We start from the raw sequence: 13108 nt of genomic DNA, 5'->3' as shown, positions 1-13108 counted from the left end.
ATATATTTTGCACGGGCACTGAAGTTTCATTTAAAAACAAAAAAAAAACAAAAAATAGAATTATAAGTACCAGCAGATCAGTTCATTAATTGTTTTTTTTCAATCGATTAGCTTTAAATATCATAATCACTGTTAGTTTGTGAAATAGTCACAAGTAACATGCGAAGTCGGCTTACAATCGAACTAGATATATTATAATATATAAATCTATACAATTTGAATGGAATTTTGGTTTTAAAAATATTAAGAGATTTCCTTTTCTTAACGAGATTTTCTCTCAAGAAGAAATCTAGCATCCAACTAAACGTAATAGTAAATGAAGTAATTTTTTCAAAACGAAAACTTTTACTATTATAAATGCAGAATATCTTACGAAAATTAATATAAAGGATTCTTTTACAAAAGAACCAGAGACCCTGTAAAATTAAAAATATTGCTCTCTTTTATTTTTTTTTGTGTTTTTGATTCTTTTTTGTTTTTTACTTTACCGGCACTCACGATTAATCATTATTAATACGCGTTAAACCTTATCTTTATTATGGTTAGCATGTAATTTAAAAACCTTCTTCCTTAAAAAATAAATGAAAATGTAAACACTTTTTTTTATTTATTTATTCTTACGATTGAAACTACAAATATATTTATATTTTTTTATTATCACTGCTGACGCCTTAACATCTACAGCCTCCAATATTTTTCCATCGCTTATACCTTAACAGATACTTATCAACAATCATTTATCTATCGATCCTCCATTTTGCCCACATATTTTTTGACACGTTTCAGAATAAATAGCAACTAGCAACTATCAAATCCTTGTAAAGTGTAAATATATAATCTTTAGAGATTACATTAAAAATGCAATAACACATACCAAGTATGTTAAGTATTCGTATTTGTATAATTGTATGGTCGGAGTCAATTAATTTAAATGACCACTGGATCATATGGAAGGCTCTTATTTACTGATGTGGAATCATTACATTGGTGAGACAGTGTGAAAAATAATAAAGGCCGAGTGACTTTGGAAATTGTATGCGATTATATATTCTACGCACTGCTGACTAAAGTAGCGACTTGTCTACTTTTTTCATAAGACTGGTGAATTAAGTAGCTTTCATTGACTTAACTGTTAAATCCATTTGGGGTACGTACCGTACAAATGATAGACAAAATCCGCGTACATTAATACGTTCTTAAAAAAAAAAAAAAAAAATCATATTTATAAACAAAAAGTGTAAAAATGATATTATTAACAATGATAGCGCGAATAGGCGATGGTTTGCCGTTGGCAGCTGGAATGCAGAAAGACGAGCAGGTTAGAAATCATTATCTAAAAAATTATTGTATTGACAGCTTTTCTTTGACAATATGATAGTGATTTTTCAAATAATTTTTTAATAATTTGGAGCTCCTATTGATTGAATCATTATTAAAATATTGAATTATCCAACGTTACTTGATCATTGCATATACCTATGCAATTTCATCTTATAATACAGCAAAGATAATTGCTTTAATTTTGAAAACTTTAAATTTACAAATATGTTAGACTAATTTGGCTATTTTCAATGAAATTTAAAATAAAAAACTATACTTCGATATGAGTACAATACTGTTAAAGACATTATTTGTAATAAAAATTCAATAAAATAAATGGATATTTGATAAAACTTGTATTAGGAGATAAGTAACAAAAATGTATATTATAATTTCTTTATTTTAAAATATTGGCTTTTAAAATATATGGCTCAGATATTATTAAATAAATCTTCTATTTTAAGAAAAAATTATTTAAAATATTGATACAATTTTGTTTGCATAATTCTTTACATTCTTAATATTCAAAACTGTACAAATACATTGATAACATAAATGAAATTTTATTTGTATAAATTTATTAATTATATTCGTGTTTGTTTATTTTTAGACAACAAAAAATTTTATGTATTATCAGAATCAAGCAAAAATGTTATTTAAGAAACTTGGCCCACATTCTCCGCCAAGATGCACAATAGAAACAGGACCGTATCTTTTCCAGTAAGCAATTAATTTATAATTTGATTAAATTAAATAACACAGTCTTATTTGTCCTAATAACAACAAAAACATAAATTATTATTATTATTATTATTATTATTATTATTTATTACTTATATTAATGTAATACTGATATAATAGATTAGCATATAATTTCAGTTACCTCATTGAAAATAATGTATGTTACTTAGTTTTGTGTGAACGACAATATAGTAAACGCTCTTCATACAGTTATTTAGAAGATATTGCTCAAGAATTCCATAATCAATATGGCAAAAATGTTGATAAAGTTTCTCGACCATACATATTTATCGAATTTGGTATGTTTTTATTGACAAAGATGATTGATTATAAAATACTTATTAAAACGTACGTTCTTCAATAAGTTAATTTAATTTATTTGCAGATACATATTTGCAAAAGGCCCAAAAAATTTTTTCAGATGGCAGATCGCGACGCAATATGAATGTCTTAAGCAATCAACTTCAAGATGTTCAAAGAATTATGGTACAAAATATTGATGACGTATTACAAAGAGGGACTGTTCTTTCAGGTGAAATTTTATTAATTAATATTTAACTAGAAAAATAATGATTTGTTGTTAATTGTTTTTTAGAGTTGGATACAAAAACGCAAAACTTATCCATGTTATCCCAAAAATACAGAAAAGATGCAGCTCTTCTAAATAGTAAATCTATGTATATTAAAGCAGTGGCTGGATTAGTTGCATTTTCTGTGTTTGTATTATATTTTTTCATTCTTTAGTTACAAAAAGAAAAAAAAAACACTTGCCAAGTTGTTATTTCGTGAAGGGTTAGTTTTAATTTCTAGATTTTAAGACATAATTTATGAAGCTTTTTTGAATATACCATAATTTGTTAAAATAATTTATCTCGTCAATTGCTTTTTTACCTAATAATTATATGTTTAGTCCATTGATTTATGCTTTGTAACGGTATTGTGAAAACAATTTTTATAAATGCTACTATATAGTATAGCATATTTTTAAATTAGTTTTATATAACTGTATTATAAATGGATGTTTTTGGGATATAAAGAGATACCAATATACTAGATATTATATAACTTATTAATGTTCAAATATTTATAAAAAGTTTGATCTAATAACTATAAAAATACTGTATTTACAATAAAAATTCATACAAAATATTAGCGATACTCTTTTTGTTATTTCATTTTCACTAATTCATTATAATCAGGTATATAAAATTCTTGATTATCACTCTTAAGATAGGTTGCATCCGATGTACTTTCTTCCTCCAAATCTGAATGTTCTGAACAAAAAAAGTAATTGACAGTAGAATCCACTTTGTTTTTATTGGATTTATGACCTATTCTACTCCTATTTTCAAAATTTGATTTTCTCCTTAAGTTAGAAGAAGGTTTTGCTTTGATTTCTTCATCATCTAAAAATATTCGTTATTTTATAACTTAATATATTAAAGATAAAAGAAAGATACTAAAGTAATTTCATACCACTATCTATGATTTCAAACATATCGGAATGATCTTTAAGTATAATATAAATAACTGGAAATTCAATTATTGTTTTTTGTTTTAAATTTTCTTCCAATGATAATGATAAATCTAATTCGTAAAACCTTTAAAAAAATAAACAATTATTAATCAAAAAGTTTATGATTAAATGATGCATTAAAGCGTACCTAGTATCCGATTTTTGTACTTTTTCTGCTTTCAATAAAGCTTTTAGTCCAGTTATTCCACATGCTCGATAAAATATCAATTTTTTATAAAGTACTGATAGATTATTATGTTGTTCATTATCATTTAATCGAATATCAAAATTTAGGATTTCTTCTAATACAACAGATAATCTTTTATTATCCAATACTCTGAAATGTTATCTAATTTAAAATAAATGCATATTGTAATATAAACAAACTAAAATTTATCTTACTTATCTAAACTCCATTTTGTGTTATCTGCTTGCGGGAAAATAAATTCTACTCTCCAAAAAAATTCATTAGTTTTCCAATTTAAATAAGTTGTATTTTTCTTATGCCTACTAAAATTTTGAGGCATAAACTCTAAATCTATACCTTTATTGTGCGCTGCATGCTTTAACTTTTCTAAAAACTTAAGCAATAAATTAATTTAAATTATAAAATTAATTATGCATTCGTTATATATATATATAATATATATATATTTATCAATAGCAATATATATATATATATATATATATATTAGCAATACATACTATGGCACAGTTTTTATATCTTGTAAATTTTTTTGCAGGATTTCTTTTAAAATTTTCAACAGATCGCCCAATATTTTCCAATAAACGATAATCTGAAACGTAAATGCTAATAGCCATTTTTGCAAATAAACAAAAATTTATAATTGATTAAAATAATTACCACTTAGTAGGTCTAAATCTGTAAATGAATTTAAAGGTATAAATTTTGTTTCATCACGTACTCCACTGCAATCTAACTCTTTTTTGTGAATATTTATACATGACAATCCACATGTTCTAACCTCACATTTTGGACAAGTATATTTAGCAATATTTTTGGCACACACTTCGCAATTGTCTAACCTACAATTTAAATAAATTATTTTTTTATAACAATTGTAGAAAATAATATTTATTGTTTTTATACAAATAATCGATTATTTAAAAATAAAAGAAGAATTATAATTGAATATAACTAACTTTTTACTGATCGCCGCCATTGTTTATAACAGGTAAGTTGTCACAAGGGAGGGAAAAATAATATTTTCAAAGTTTTCAATATAAAGTAGTGTTATATTTTGCTTTTTTAAAGATTTTTATTAAGTTTTTTCTTTATATTAAAGTTTTCTAAATAAAAATTAGAAAGTTGGTAAAATATGCACTAATGTACTTTAAATTTGTATTAGATATACCTTGAAATGAAAATTAATTTACAAAAAGTATATTAAAATAGAATATTTTATACTTTATTTTATTTACTGCACTAGTATGTACATAAATAGTTCAAAATAAACCTTATTTATAATAACAATACTTAACAATAATATTAATAATACTGTTTTTAAAATTCTGTTAATTTTGCTTTAAATTTTCGTTGATTTTGTTCTGCTGATATCCTTTTCTCCGAAGCTCTTAATTTTGTAATTTGTTTTTGTGTTTCATTGTATTTGGAAACAATATTATTATAGTGTACGCTTCCTTTACTAAATTGCGTTAAATTATTTTGAAGTTTCGAAGATTCTTTTTCTAATCTTGAAATATTTTCTCCAATTTCATAACTGGCTATACTCAAATTTTTATTAGATTCCATTTTTAATTCCTTATGAGTTTTTGAACTGCTTGGCTCTGATTTTAATGCTATAAAATTATAAATATATATATATATATATCACATATATTTTAAATCATATAAAATATCTTTAACATGTAATAGAATTGTAATTAAATTACATTTATTTCCAAAAGCAGAATTCATAAAATTAAAAACATTATTTTTTTCACGTTGCTTCTCCCTTATATATTCTTTTTGTCTTTGCTCTTCCATTTTTCTTTTCTGTCTTTGTATTTTCCGTTCAACGCTGAATAAATTCTTGTCTCCGCCAGCATTTTCTCTTAAATTCATGCAGTGATCTAAATCCATTCATAATATTTATAATTAAAGCATACTTGAAGCTGAATTACATGTATAAATATTATTAAATAAAAAACTAATAACAAAGTTAAATTAACCTAACGATTTTCCAGCTGGTAGAACGGTGGCTTCAACAGGATTTACTCTGCCATCGGCTCTTTTACCTAAGCCTGTACCAGTAATGTAGCCCATTTTCGCCATTAATTTACTGCCAATCCCACGAGTATGATCTTCCCAACTACCAAGACGTTCAGTAGAATTGACTGTTAAAAGTGCTTTATGTACAATTTCCTCGTTATTACAATTCTTCATTTCATAATCATAATCACTATCATCGGATGAATCTGACATTTCCAATCCGTCGTCATCTAATATTAACAAAAATATATTTTATCAAACTATTCTTATTTATATAAAACAATAATTTTACAATGTAATTGATAAAAGCTAATAAATATTTTTTAATGTACAATTATTTTTTTGGTTCATAAGCCTATTCAAGAGTAGTTTTATGAAAATTTGTTGCAATATTGTAAAAAATTGAATAAATCAAGTATGAAATCTTATTTAATTTGTTCTATCATTTATATATTGCTAATATTAGTTTTAATTTAGTTTTTTTCTTTATACTTTTAGCATTTAATTACACATTAACTAAAAATCACAAATTTTGAATAAAATTCTTTAATATGTAAATAACAATTAATAACATATTACCAAGAGGAAGCAAATCATGTATTCCAACTTCAATTACATTACCACTAGCTTCGAATTTAACTTCATACTGATCATTCTGATCACCAGGGGTCTTTAAAACAACGCTTCTATGCCATAATTTATTCTTTTGTTTGGCTAAAACTCTGCTTCCCATCTTTATACTTGAAAAATCTGGTTCTCTAAAACAAATTCTCATATAATCTATGAGTATGAATAAAGAAACAATGTTCTAAATTAACAATTTAATACTTGTATTCTTGAATACTAGTGAATGGAATAAGCGCTCCATGAGAAAAATGACATTGTTCTTCGGAAAATTTGCACGATCCATCCAAAAAATAAGGACATGGTAGCATTTCCTTGTGTGTTGGATTAATAAATAATACCCTAACCTAATAATAATTCAAGAATTATAAAAATATTTCGTTTATTCCAAGATTATTTAAGCTCATACCATTATGTCATTGAGACTTGAAAAATTATCATCATTTTTGTATACCGAGCAAACCATAGCATTGTGATATCCGGTACCACCCCAACTGCTGCCATGTGGAGCTCGACATTTGGTACCTTCAATAGCCTTTAATTCGTCCTACAGTATAAAACTGTCTTATAGTTATGCTTTTATAAATTATGATATACATCATTATACTGACTTCAAAACTATTCGATGATTGCACAACAGATTCTGAACTGTCGACGTTTGTCGACTCATCTAATTTAGCCAGTTCAGCCTTTTTGATGAAAGAATATATTAATTTTATCATATAATTACAAATAATTTGATTATATTTTTAATTTTTACCTTAAATAAGTCATACTCGTCGTCTAAATGAGTTTTGGGCCCTTCATTTAAATCACTCGATCTCTGTTCTAAATCGTCTGTACTTTCAACATTTTCCTCTGTCTCTGTAAGTTGTATTAGTTCTTCAAGATCGGACTGCAAACTTAATAAGTTTTCTCTTTCTGAACCAGTTGCTTGGATCAGTGCTTGTTGAACTTGAAATAGCTTTAAATAACAGCAAATTGATAAATACAATTATAATTTTTAAATAAATTGGATAAAAGGTTAACAAATTTAAAGCGAAAACAAGTAATAATAAATACGTACTTGTTCCTCGTATTGTCTAACAGCTTGTTTTAAATCTTCCATGTTAATTTATTGAAAAATTCAATTAAAAAAAAAGAAATAAAAGCTACATCGAAGAAATAAGAAATTTTTCTGTAAAATCGGAGTAAAGTGCCGAATGGAAAGTATTAAGCATAAAATACAAGCTAATAGATGAAATTTTATTCGCAAATCATCTATCATCTATCATCTATCATCTATTATCTAGATGATTTTCTATCTTAGACGCCGTTATAAAAACTCGTGCAACCGCCCAAGTCGTCCATTTTCTTTTTTGGCGTCATCATGGTAAGAGTCAATATTTTATCTATAATTATTTCATACATCGTTATAATAATTAATTTGAAAAATAAATTATCGTTATCCGCTAAGTCTTATTTGAGCTTCCAATAGTATATTTTTTTAAATAATTAATAAATACGGGTTGATTTCATCGTAACATAATTGACCGTAACGTGGTGATATTGCAATCGTATTCCCGCGTTTAAACATTATTAAATAATAATAATTATTATTCTAGTTATTGATATTAGTCGTTGTTCTTTATATTAATTTTAAATTATTAATTTTCGCTGATGGAGAGAAAATTGTTGGATATCGGCCACGTTTTATCTAGGACATAGCTTAACTAACCTATGAATAATGGAACGGTGCTTTTACCTGTTATTTTATCGAATTAACGCTTAATGATGATTTAGATTTATAATGTTTATGGTTTATACCGAATAAACTATGTAGAAAGCATTCTAGGGCGGTCTGATTACGTATGAAATTTTGTTAAATTTTTTTGAGCACGTGTTCCCTCGAGAATTAAAATATCCATTTTTGTATTTATTTTATAGTCGCACAGAAAGTTTAGTGCGCCGAGACACGGTTCGATGGGATTCTATCCCAAAAAACGATCTCAACGTCATCGTGGTAAGGTAAAGGCTTTCCCTAAAGATGATCCGACGAAACCCGTTCATTTAACGGCATTTATCGGTTACAAAGCTGGTATGACCCACGTTGTACGTGAAGCCGATCGTCCCGGATCAAGTGAGTGAATAATTTTAAACGCGTGTAATTAATTAACTAGAATTTTTTTTTTTTTTTTTTTTTTTTTATATTTTATTTTAAAGATATTTTACTTTGTATTGCAAAGAAACTTTATATGTTATTCGATGTCTATTAATTCACATATAAGATGCAGAAATGTACTCTTTGATGAATTAATGGCAGTTCAGGAGCTGTTTGATTTTGTACGGTATATTCCAAACTGCGACATCGTAAAATAACTCGGCCCCCTACTTGTAGGAGTGTGCTGTAGTCCTGTATATTCCATAAACTTGATGTAGCCCATTGGGCCAAGACAGAGAGAAAAACCATATAGGACACAATTTTCTCAAAGATTAATTAAATTAAATTACTTTATTTAACAAAAACTAATAGAGTTAATAATTTGTAGAGGTGAATAAGAAAGAAATTGTCGAAGCTGTAACGATTCTTGAAACACCACCAATGGTTGTCGTTGGAGTAGTCGGATACATCGAAACTCCTCATGGATTAAGAGCCTTGACCACTGTCTGGGCCGAACATCTGTCGGAAGATTGTAGAAGACGATTCTACAAAAATTGGTGAGAATGTGAAACATGAAAGTTTTTTTTATATTGAAAAATACACAGAACTCATTCTAGTTGAACAATTTATTTAATTGGCTCTATTTAAATTCTCCGCTCTAAAGATGAGAATTTTTCTGTGACGGTGTTAGCCATAGAGTTTTTTAATACTCCGTATTAAGGCTGCTCCGGCAATTATGTTTGATTTCCGCTCAATTTTGATGAAATCAGCATATTTGCAGATTAGGGATTTGCCTGCATAGAAAAGTCATTTGCTTCTGCATAGGTATAAGAGCAAGAAGAAGGCTTTTACCAAAGCCTCCAAAAAGTGGCAAGATGACCTAGGGCGGGACTCTATTGAAAAAGACTTCAAGAAAATCATCAAGTACTGCAAAGTTGTACGTGTGATTGCTCACACCCAAGTATGTATACTTTATCTTGTCGATTTGAAAATAAAGTTTGTACGTGCGACTTTTAATAAATGTAATAATTTTATTGTAGATGAAACTCTTGAGACAACGTCAAAAGAAAGCCCATATCATGGAAATTCAAATTAATGGTGGTACTATCGATGAAAAAGTAAAATGGGCCAGAGAGCATCTGGAGAAGGGTGTTCCCGTTGCAAACGTTTTTGCTGCTGATGAAATGATCGATGTCATTGGTGTTACAAAAGGAAAAGGATACAAGGGTAAGAATAAAAGTTCATTAATTTTGCAAAGAATATTATTGCTTTTTTACTTTCTAAAATTACCGATATACGGACCTATTAATTTTTCTTATTTTATTTCGATATTTATAAATTACTATTAAAATGTTTCTCTCGGCGTATCATTTAAAATAAATTAGTAATTTAAATATGTGATGAAATTGCATAATGTACCAATCAGACTTAATCTGTTGAAAAACATATGCTGCCTTCCTACTGAAAAAGACTTGTAATATACACATATGTTTAAATAAATAATATGTCGGATGCTTAAAAGTTTAACTAATTAAGCGTGACTTATAGGTGTTACGTCGCGTTGGCATACAAAGAAATTGCCTCGCAAGACACACAAAGGTCTTCGTAAAGTCGCTTGCATCGGTGCATGGCATCCCAGTAGAGTTTCATTTACCGTAGCAAGAGCTGGTCAGAAAGGATATCATCATCGTACTGAAATGAATAAAAAAATCTATCGTATTGGGCAAGAAATTCACACCAAGGATGGAAAGGTAACTAAATATTTCAATCGATTTATATACGTACCTCAAAAAATGTAATTAATTGTACTTGTAATGTAGACAAGTGTATATATCCTGAGGTTATATCAATGCTGTGTCATAGTTCTTTATTGTGTTTATTGCACTTCAAAGATTCCCAATCAAGCTACACGCCTTTAAAAATAATGACGTTTATTAAACGTCATTTTAAGGTATTATATTAAAAAAAAAACATTATTTTTCTTTTATTATAGATCGTGAAAAACAATGCATCAACGGAGTATGATTTAACAGAAAAAAGTATTACGCCTATGGGTGGTTTTCCTCATTATGGAGAAGTTAACAATGACTTTGTCATGATTAAAGGCTGCTGCATGGGACCTAAGAAACGTGTTATTACTTTAAGAAAGGTTTGTATATTTTATAATTAAATTTTTCTTTTATTTCCATATTTCTTGTGATGAATTTTTTTTAGAGCCAAAAGGATTATGAGTACTAATTTTATGATTCTTAATGATAGGACTGATTATAAATCCTTAAAATACTTGAATTATTAAACTATATTCCGACATGAATTAATCCTAGTATTCTCATTGTTGTTTTAGTCACTCTTGGTTCACACAAAACGCGCAGCCCTCGAAAAAATCAACCTCAAATTCATCGATACGAGCTCCAAATTTGGCCATGGACGGTTCCAGACCGCCGCAGACAAAGCTTCGTTCATGGGCCAACTGAAGAAGGATCGAATTCGAGAAGAATTGGCACAAGCAACAGCTGTTTCGGCCGCTGCAAGCGGTGCCGCAACGACCACTCAGTAATTTATATACTGTGAATGTCGATTATTGATAAAACGTTTTTTCAAAACTAAAAATATTTTTATTTCCACTATGGAAGTTTTACCACTCCAATAATTTTTTAAATTAAATTTCGTTTCGTAACTCGGATATTTAATGGTGCATCATCATTATTAATCATGATTTTTTTTTCTCCTTTCAATCAAATATTTATATTTATTCCATAAATCATTTCATCTAGTGCATTATAAAACAAAGTTTGATAGGATATTTTTTAAAAATTTTAAATAAAAACCAAATGCCAATTATATTAAATAACATAAATTATTGTTTATATTTGTTGTATAGATTGTTTTATAGTATATAAGGAAATTAATTTATCTAATGTAATTTTTTAGTACAAAAATAATTATTTTTTAAAAAAAAAAAAAAAAAAAAAAAAAAAATTCTTAATATCCTTACTTTCTTTAAACCAAATTATTTATTATTTTATGTAATACATTGTCAAAGTAATTAAAATTACGTTGCCGTTTAAAAATACAATTATAATTATTAATCGTGCATACTGTCAAATGTTCGGTATTTTACGAAAATTGCAATTAAAATTTAAGCGCATTAGAAATATCGTAAGTAAATTAATAAAGTAAGATATTTCTCTATTATTAAAAATAATAACGGTACGTTGAAAATAGTAATCGACTTAACTCTCGACCCTCCTTTTAATGCTCAACAAAAAAAAAAGAAGAAAAAAAAGCGCACTTGAGGCGTATAAGTTAAAGAATTCGTAACTCGGCGTTCAGGATACAAACCGCGAAAAATCACTGTTGGCCTTTGTATAAGGGGAAACTGCGATTCTCCGAGCAGTAAGTAATGACAGCATGCAAATTCAACCCCAACGCGCACGTATATGCTATGACGCATGAGTGGCGGGGGTGGGTCTCGACTAGTTATTCAAATGTGCAAGTTAAAACGAGTCTTGAATTGTTTGATGCCCTTTAGCGATGGCGCAATTTGCAAACAAACAGGCCATTAAGTTCAGAGTCAGACCGTCTAATGCCTTGGACGTGATGCTCGGCTGTTGTCGCACTCTTTAATAAAAAAAAAAAAAAAAAAAAACGCTCTCACGGTTTGCTGGCAATTTTTTAATATTTACCTTTCGTTCAGAGTCCAGGCTGTGGCAGCATTAAATTCTCCCGATCTTGCACATTTCTCTTTAATAATTACACAAGAAAGAATAAAAAAAAAAAGATTTCGTTAATAAGTCATTGAGAGACATTGTCTAGAAATTCATGGTCAAGTCTGCCATAATTTTAAGGCTCTTGCAATAATTATTCCTTCTTATTAATCCTCCATATATATTAGCAGGTTATATAAGCTAATCGAGACGTATAATGTTCGTGAATTTTAAATGGATTAATTAAAAGTCTTTTAAAGCGGATTTTACGTACTCGGTTGGTTAAGCTTGAAGAAGGTCGATAAAGGTCTATTTAATTGGCTGAATTTCATTACGATTGTTCGATATTATTACATTTTCGAGTAAAGGCAAATAAGTTGCCTGGAAGGCGAAGTCATTGAGTTTTTTTTCTATCTGACCAAATTTGTAAGTTTTTTGGCTCATTGTGCATGTTTATTCGCTACTTAATTGATCGGTCGCCCTCGCAAGAGCCCGCAATATCATGTTTTTTTTAGTTAATAATAATTAAATTTAAGTTTTGTTCGTACGTGATGACTTTATGTCTCTCCTCGTTTTTCGACCAAAACCAAATGAAACGCGGAAAAAGAATTAAAATACAAATCAGCACAAATCTATAGAATAAGCAATGGGGTGGGTGTCGTATTAAAATCGCAAGTAGTCCGAACTCATTATTGGAGCATTACACAAAAGAATTACTTTCTTATATCGTGAGAAAATGAAATGCCCTTGAAATGTAAAGAATGTTTATCGAATCAATAAATTCACTTTTCACGGTTAAAGCGAGACGCTCAGTGCTTATTGTGCCT

The 13108-nt window shown here is 28.0% G+C and overlaps 4 protein-coding genes across 4 annotated transcripts; 2 read left to right on the top strand and 2 right to left on the bottom strand.

The window, feature by feature from the left end:
- The first annotated feature begins 870 nt into the window (after nucleotides 1-870).
- Nucleotides 871-2927, top strand: Sec22 (vesicle-trafficking protein SEC22). The gene is made up of 5 exons (XM_011507883.1): nucleotides 871-1318; nucleotides 1931-2040; nucleotides 2200-2360; nucleotides 2447-2593; nucleotides 2657-2927. Exons 1-5 carry the CDS (start codon nucleotides 1244-1246, stop codon nucleotides 2803-2805), a joined length of 642 nt encoding a protein of 213 aa, XP_011506185.1. The 5' UTR covers nucleotides 871-1243; the 3' UTR covers nucleotides 2806-2927.
- Nucleotides 2928-3216: 289 nt separating this feature from the next.
- Nucleotides 3217-4761, bottom strand: LOC105368768 (box C/D snoRNA protein 1). The gene is made up of 7 exons (XM_011507882.1): nucleotides 4742-4761; nucleotides 4443-4624; nucleotides 4283-4374; nucleotides 3980-4158; nucleotides 3726-3914; nucleotides 3538-3662; nucleotides 3217-3467 (listed from the first exon to the last, which is right to left on the bottom strand). Exons 1-7 carry the CDS (start codon nucleotides 4759-4761, stop codon nucleotides 3229-3231), a joined length of 1026 nt encoding a protein of 341 aa, XP_011506184.1. The 3' UTR covers nucleotides 3217-3228.
- A 340-nt stretch (nucleotides 4762-5101) lies between these two features.
- LOC105368767 (zinc finger CCCH-type with G patch domain-containing protein) lies at nucleotides 5102-7575 on the bottom strand. The gene is made up of 9 exons (XM_011507881.1): nucleotides 7501-7575; nucleotides 7195-7398; nucleotides 7046-7123; nucleotides 6844-6981; nucleotides 6639-6781; nucleotides 6390-6568; nucleotides 5771-6040; nucleotides 5492-5671; nucleotides 5102-5398 (listed from the first exon to the last, which is right to left on the bottom strand). The coding sequence occupies exons 1-9, from the start codon at nucleotides 7540-7542 to the stop codon at nucleotides 5103-5105; spliced, it is 1530 nt and encodes a 509-aa protein (XP_011506183.1). The 5' UTR covers nucleotides 7543-7575; the 3' UTR covers nucleotide 5102.
- A 760-nt stretch (nucleotides 7576-8335) lies between these two features.
- Nucleotides 8336-11206, top strand: RpL3 (ribosomal protein L3). Its single transcript, XM_011507880.1, has 7 exons — nucleotides 8336-8553; nucleotides 8963-9131; nucleotides 9400-9535; nucleotides 9615-9801; nucleotides 10123-10325; nucleotides 10568-10723; nucleotides 10919-11206. Exons 1-7 carry the CDS (start codon nucleotides 8397-8399, stop codon nucleotides 11129-11131), a joined length of 1221 nt encoding a protein of 406 aa, XP_011506182.1. The 5' UTR covers nucleotides 8336-8396; the 3' UTR covers nucleotides 11132-11206.
- Nucleotides 11207-13108: the final 1902 nt, after the last annotated feature.

The sequence above is a fragment of the Ceratosolen solmsi genome, unplaced genomic scaffold (genome assembly GCF_000503995.2).
Source record: "Ceratosolen solmsi marchali unplaced genomic scaffold, CerSol_1.0 scaffold1, whole genome shotgun sequence".
In the NCBI taxonomy this organism is placed as follows: domain Eukaryota; kingdom Metazoa; phylum Arthropoda; class Insecta; order Hymenoptera; family Agaonidae; genus Ceratosolen; species Ceratosolen solmsi.
Note: the sequence above shows the minus strand (reverse complement) of the source record. Positions and strands in the feature narration are given on the sequence as shown.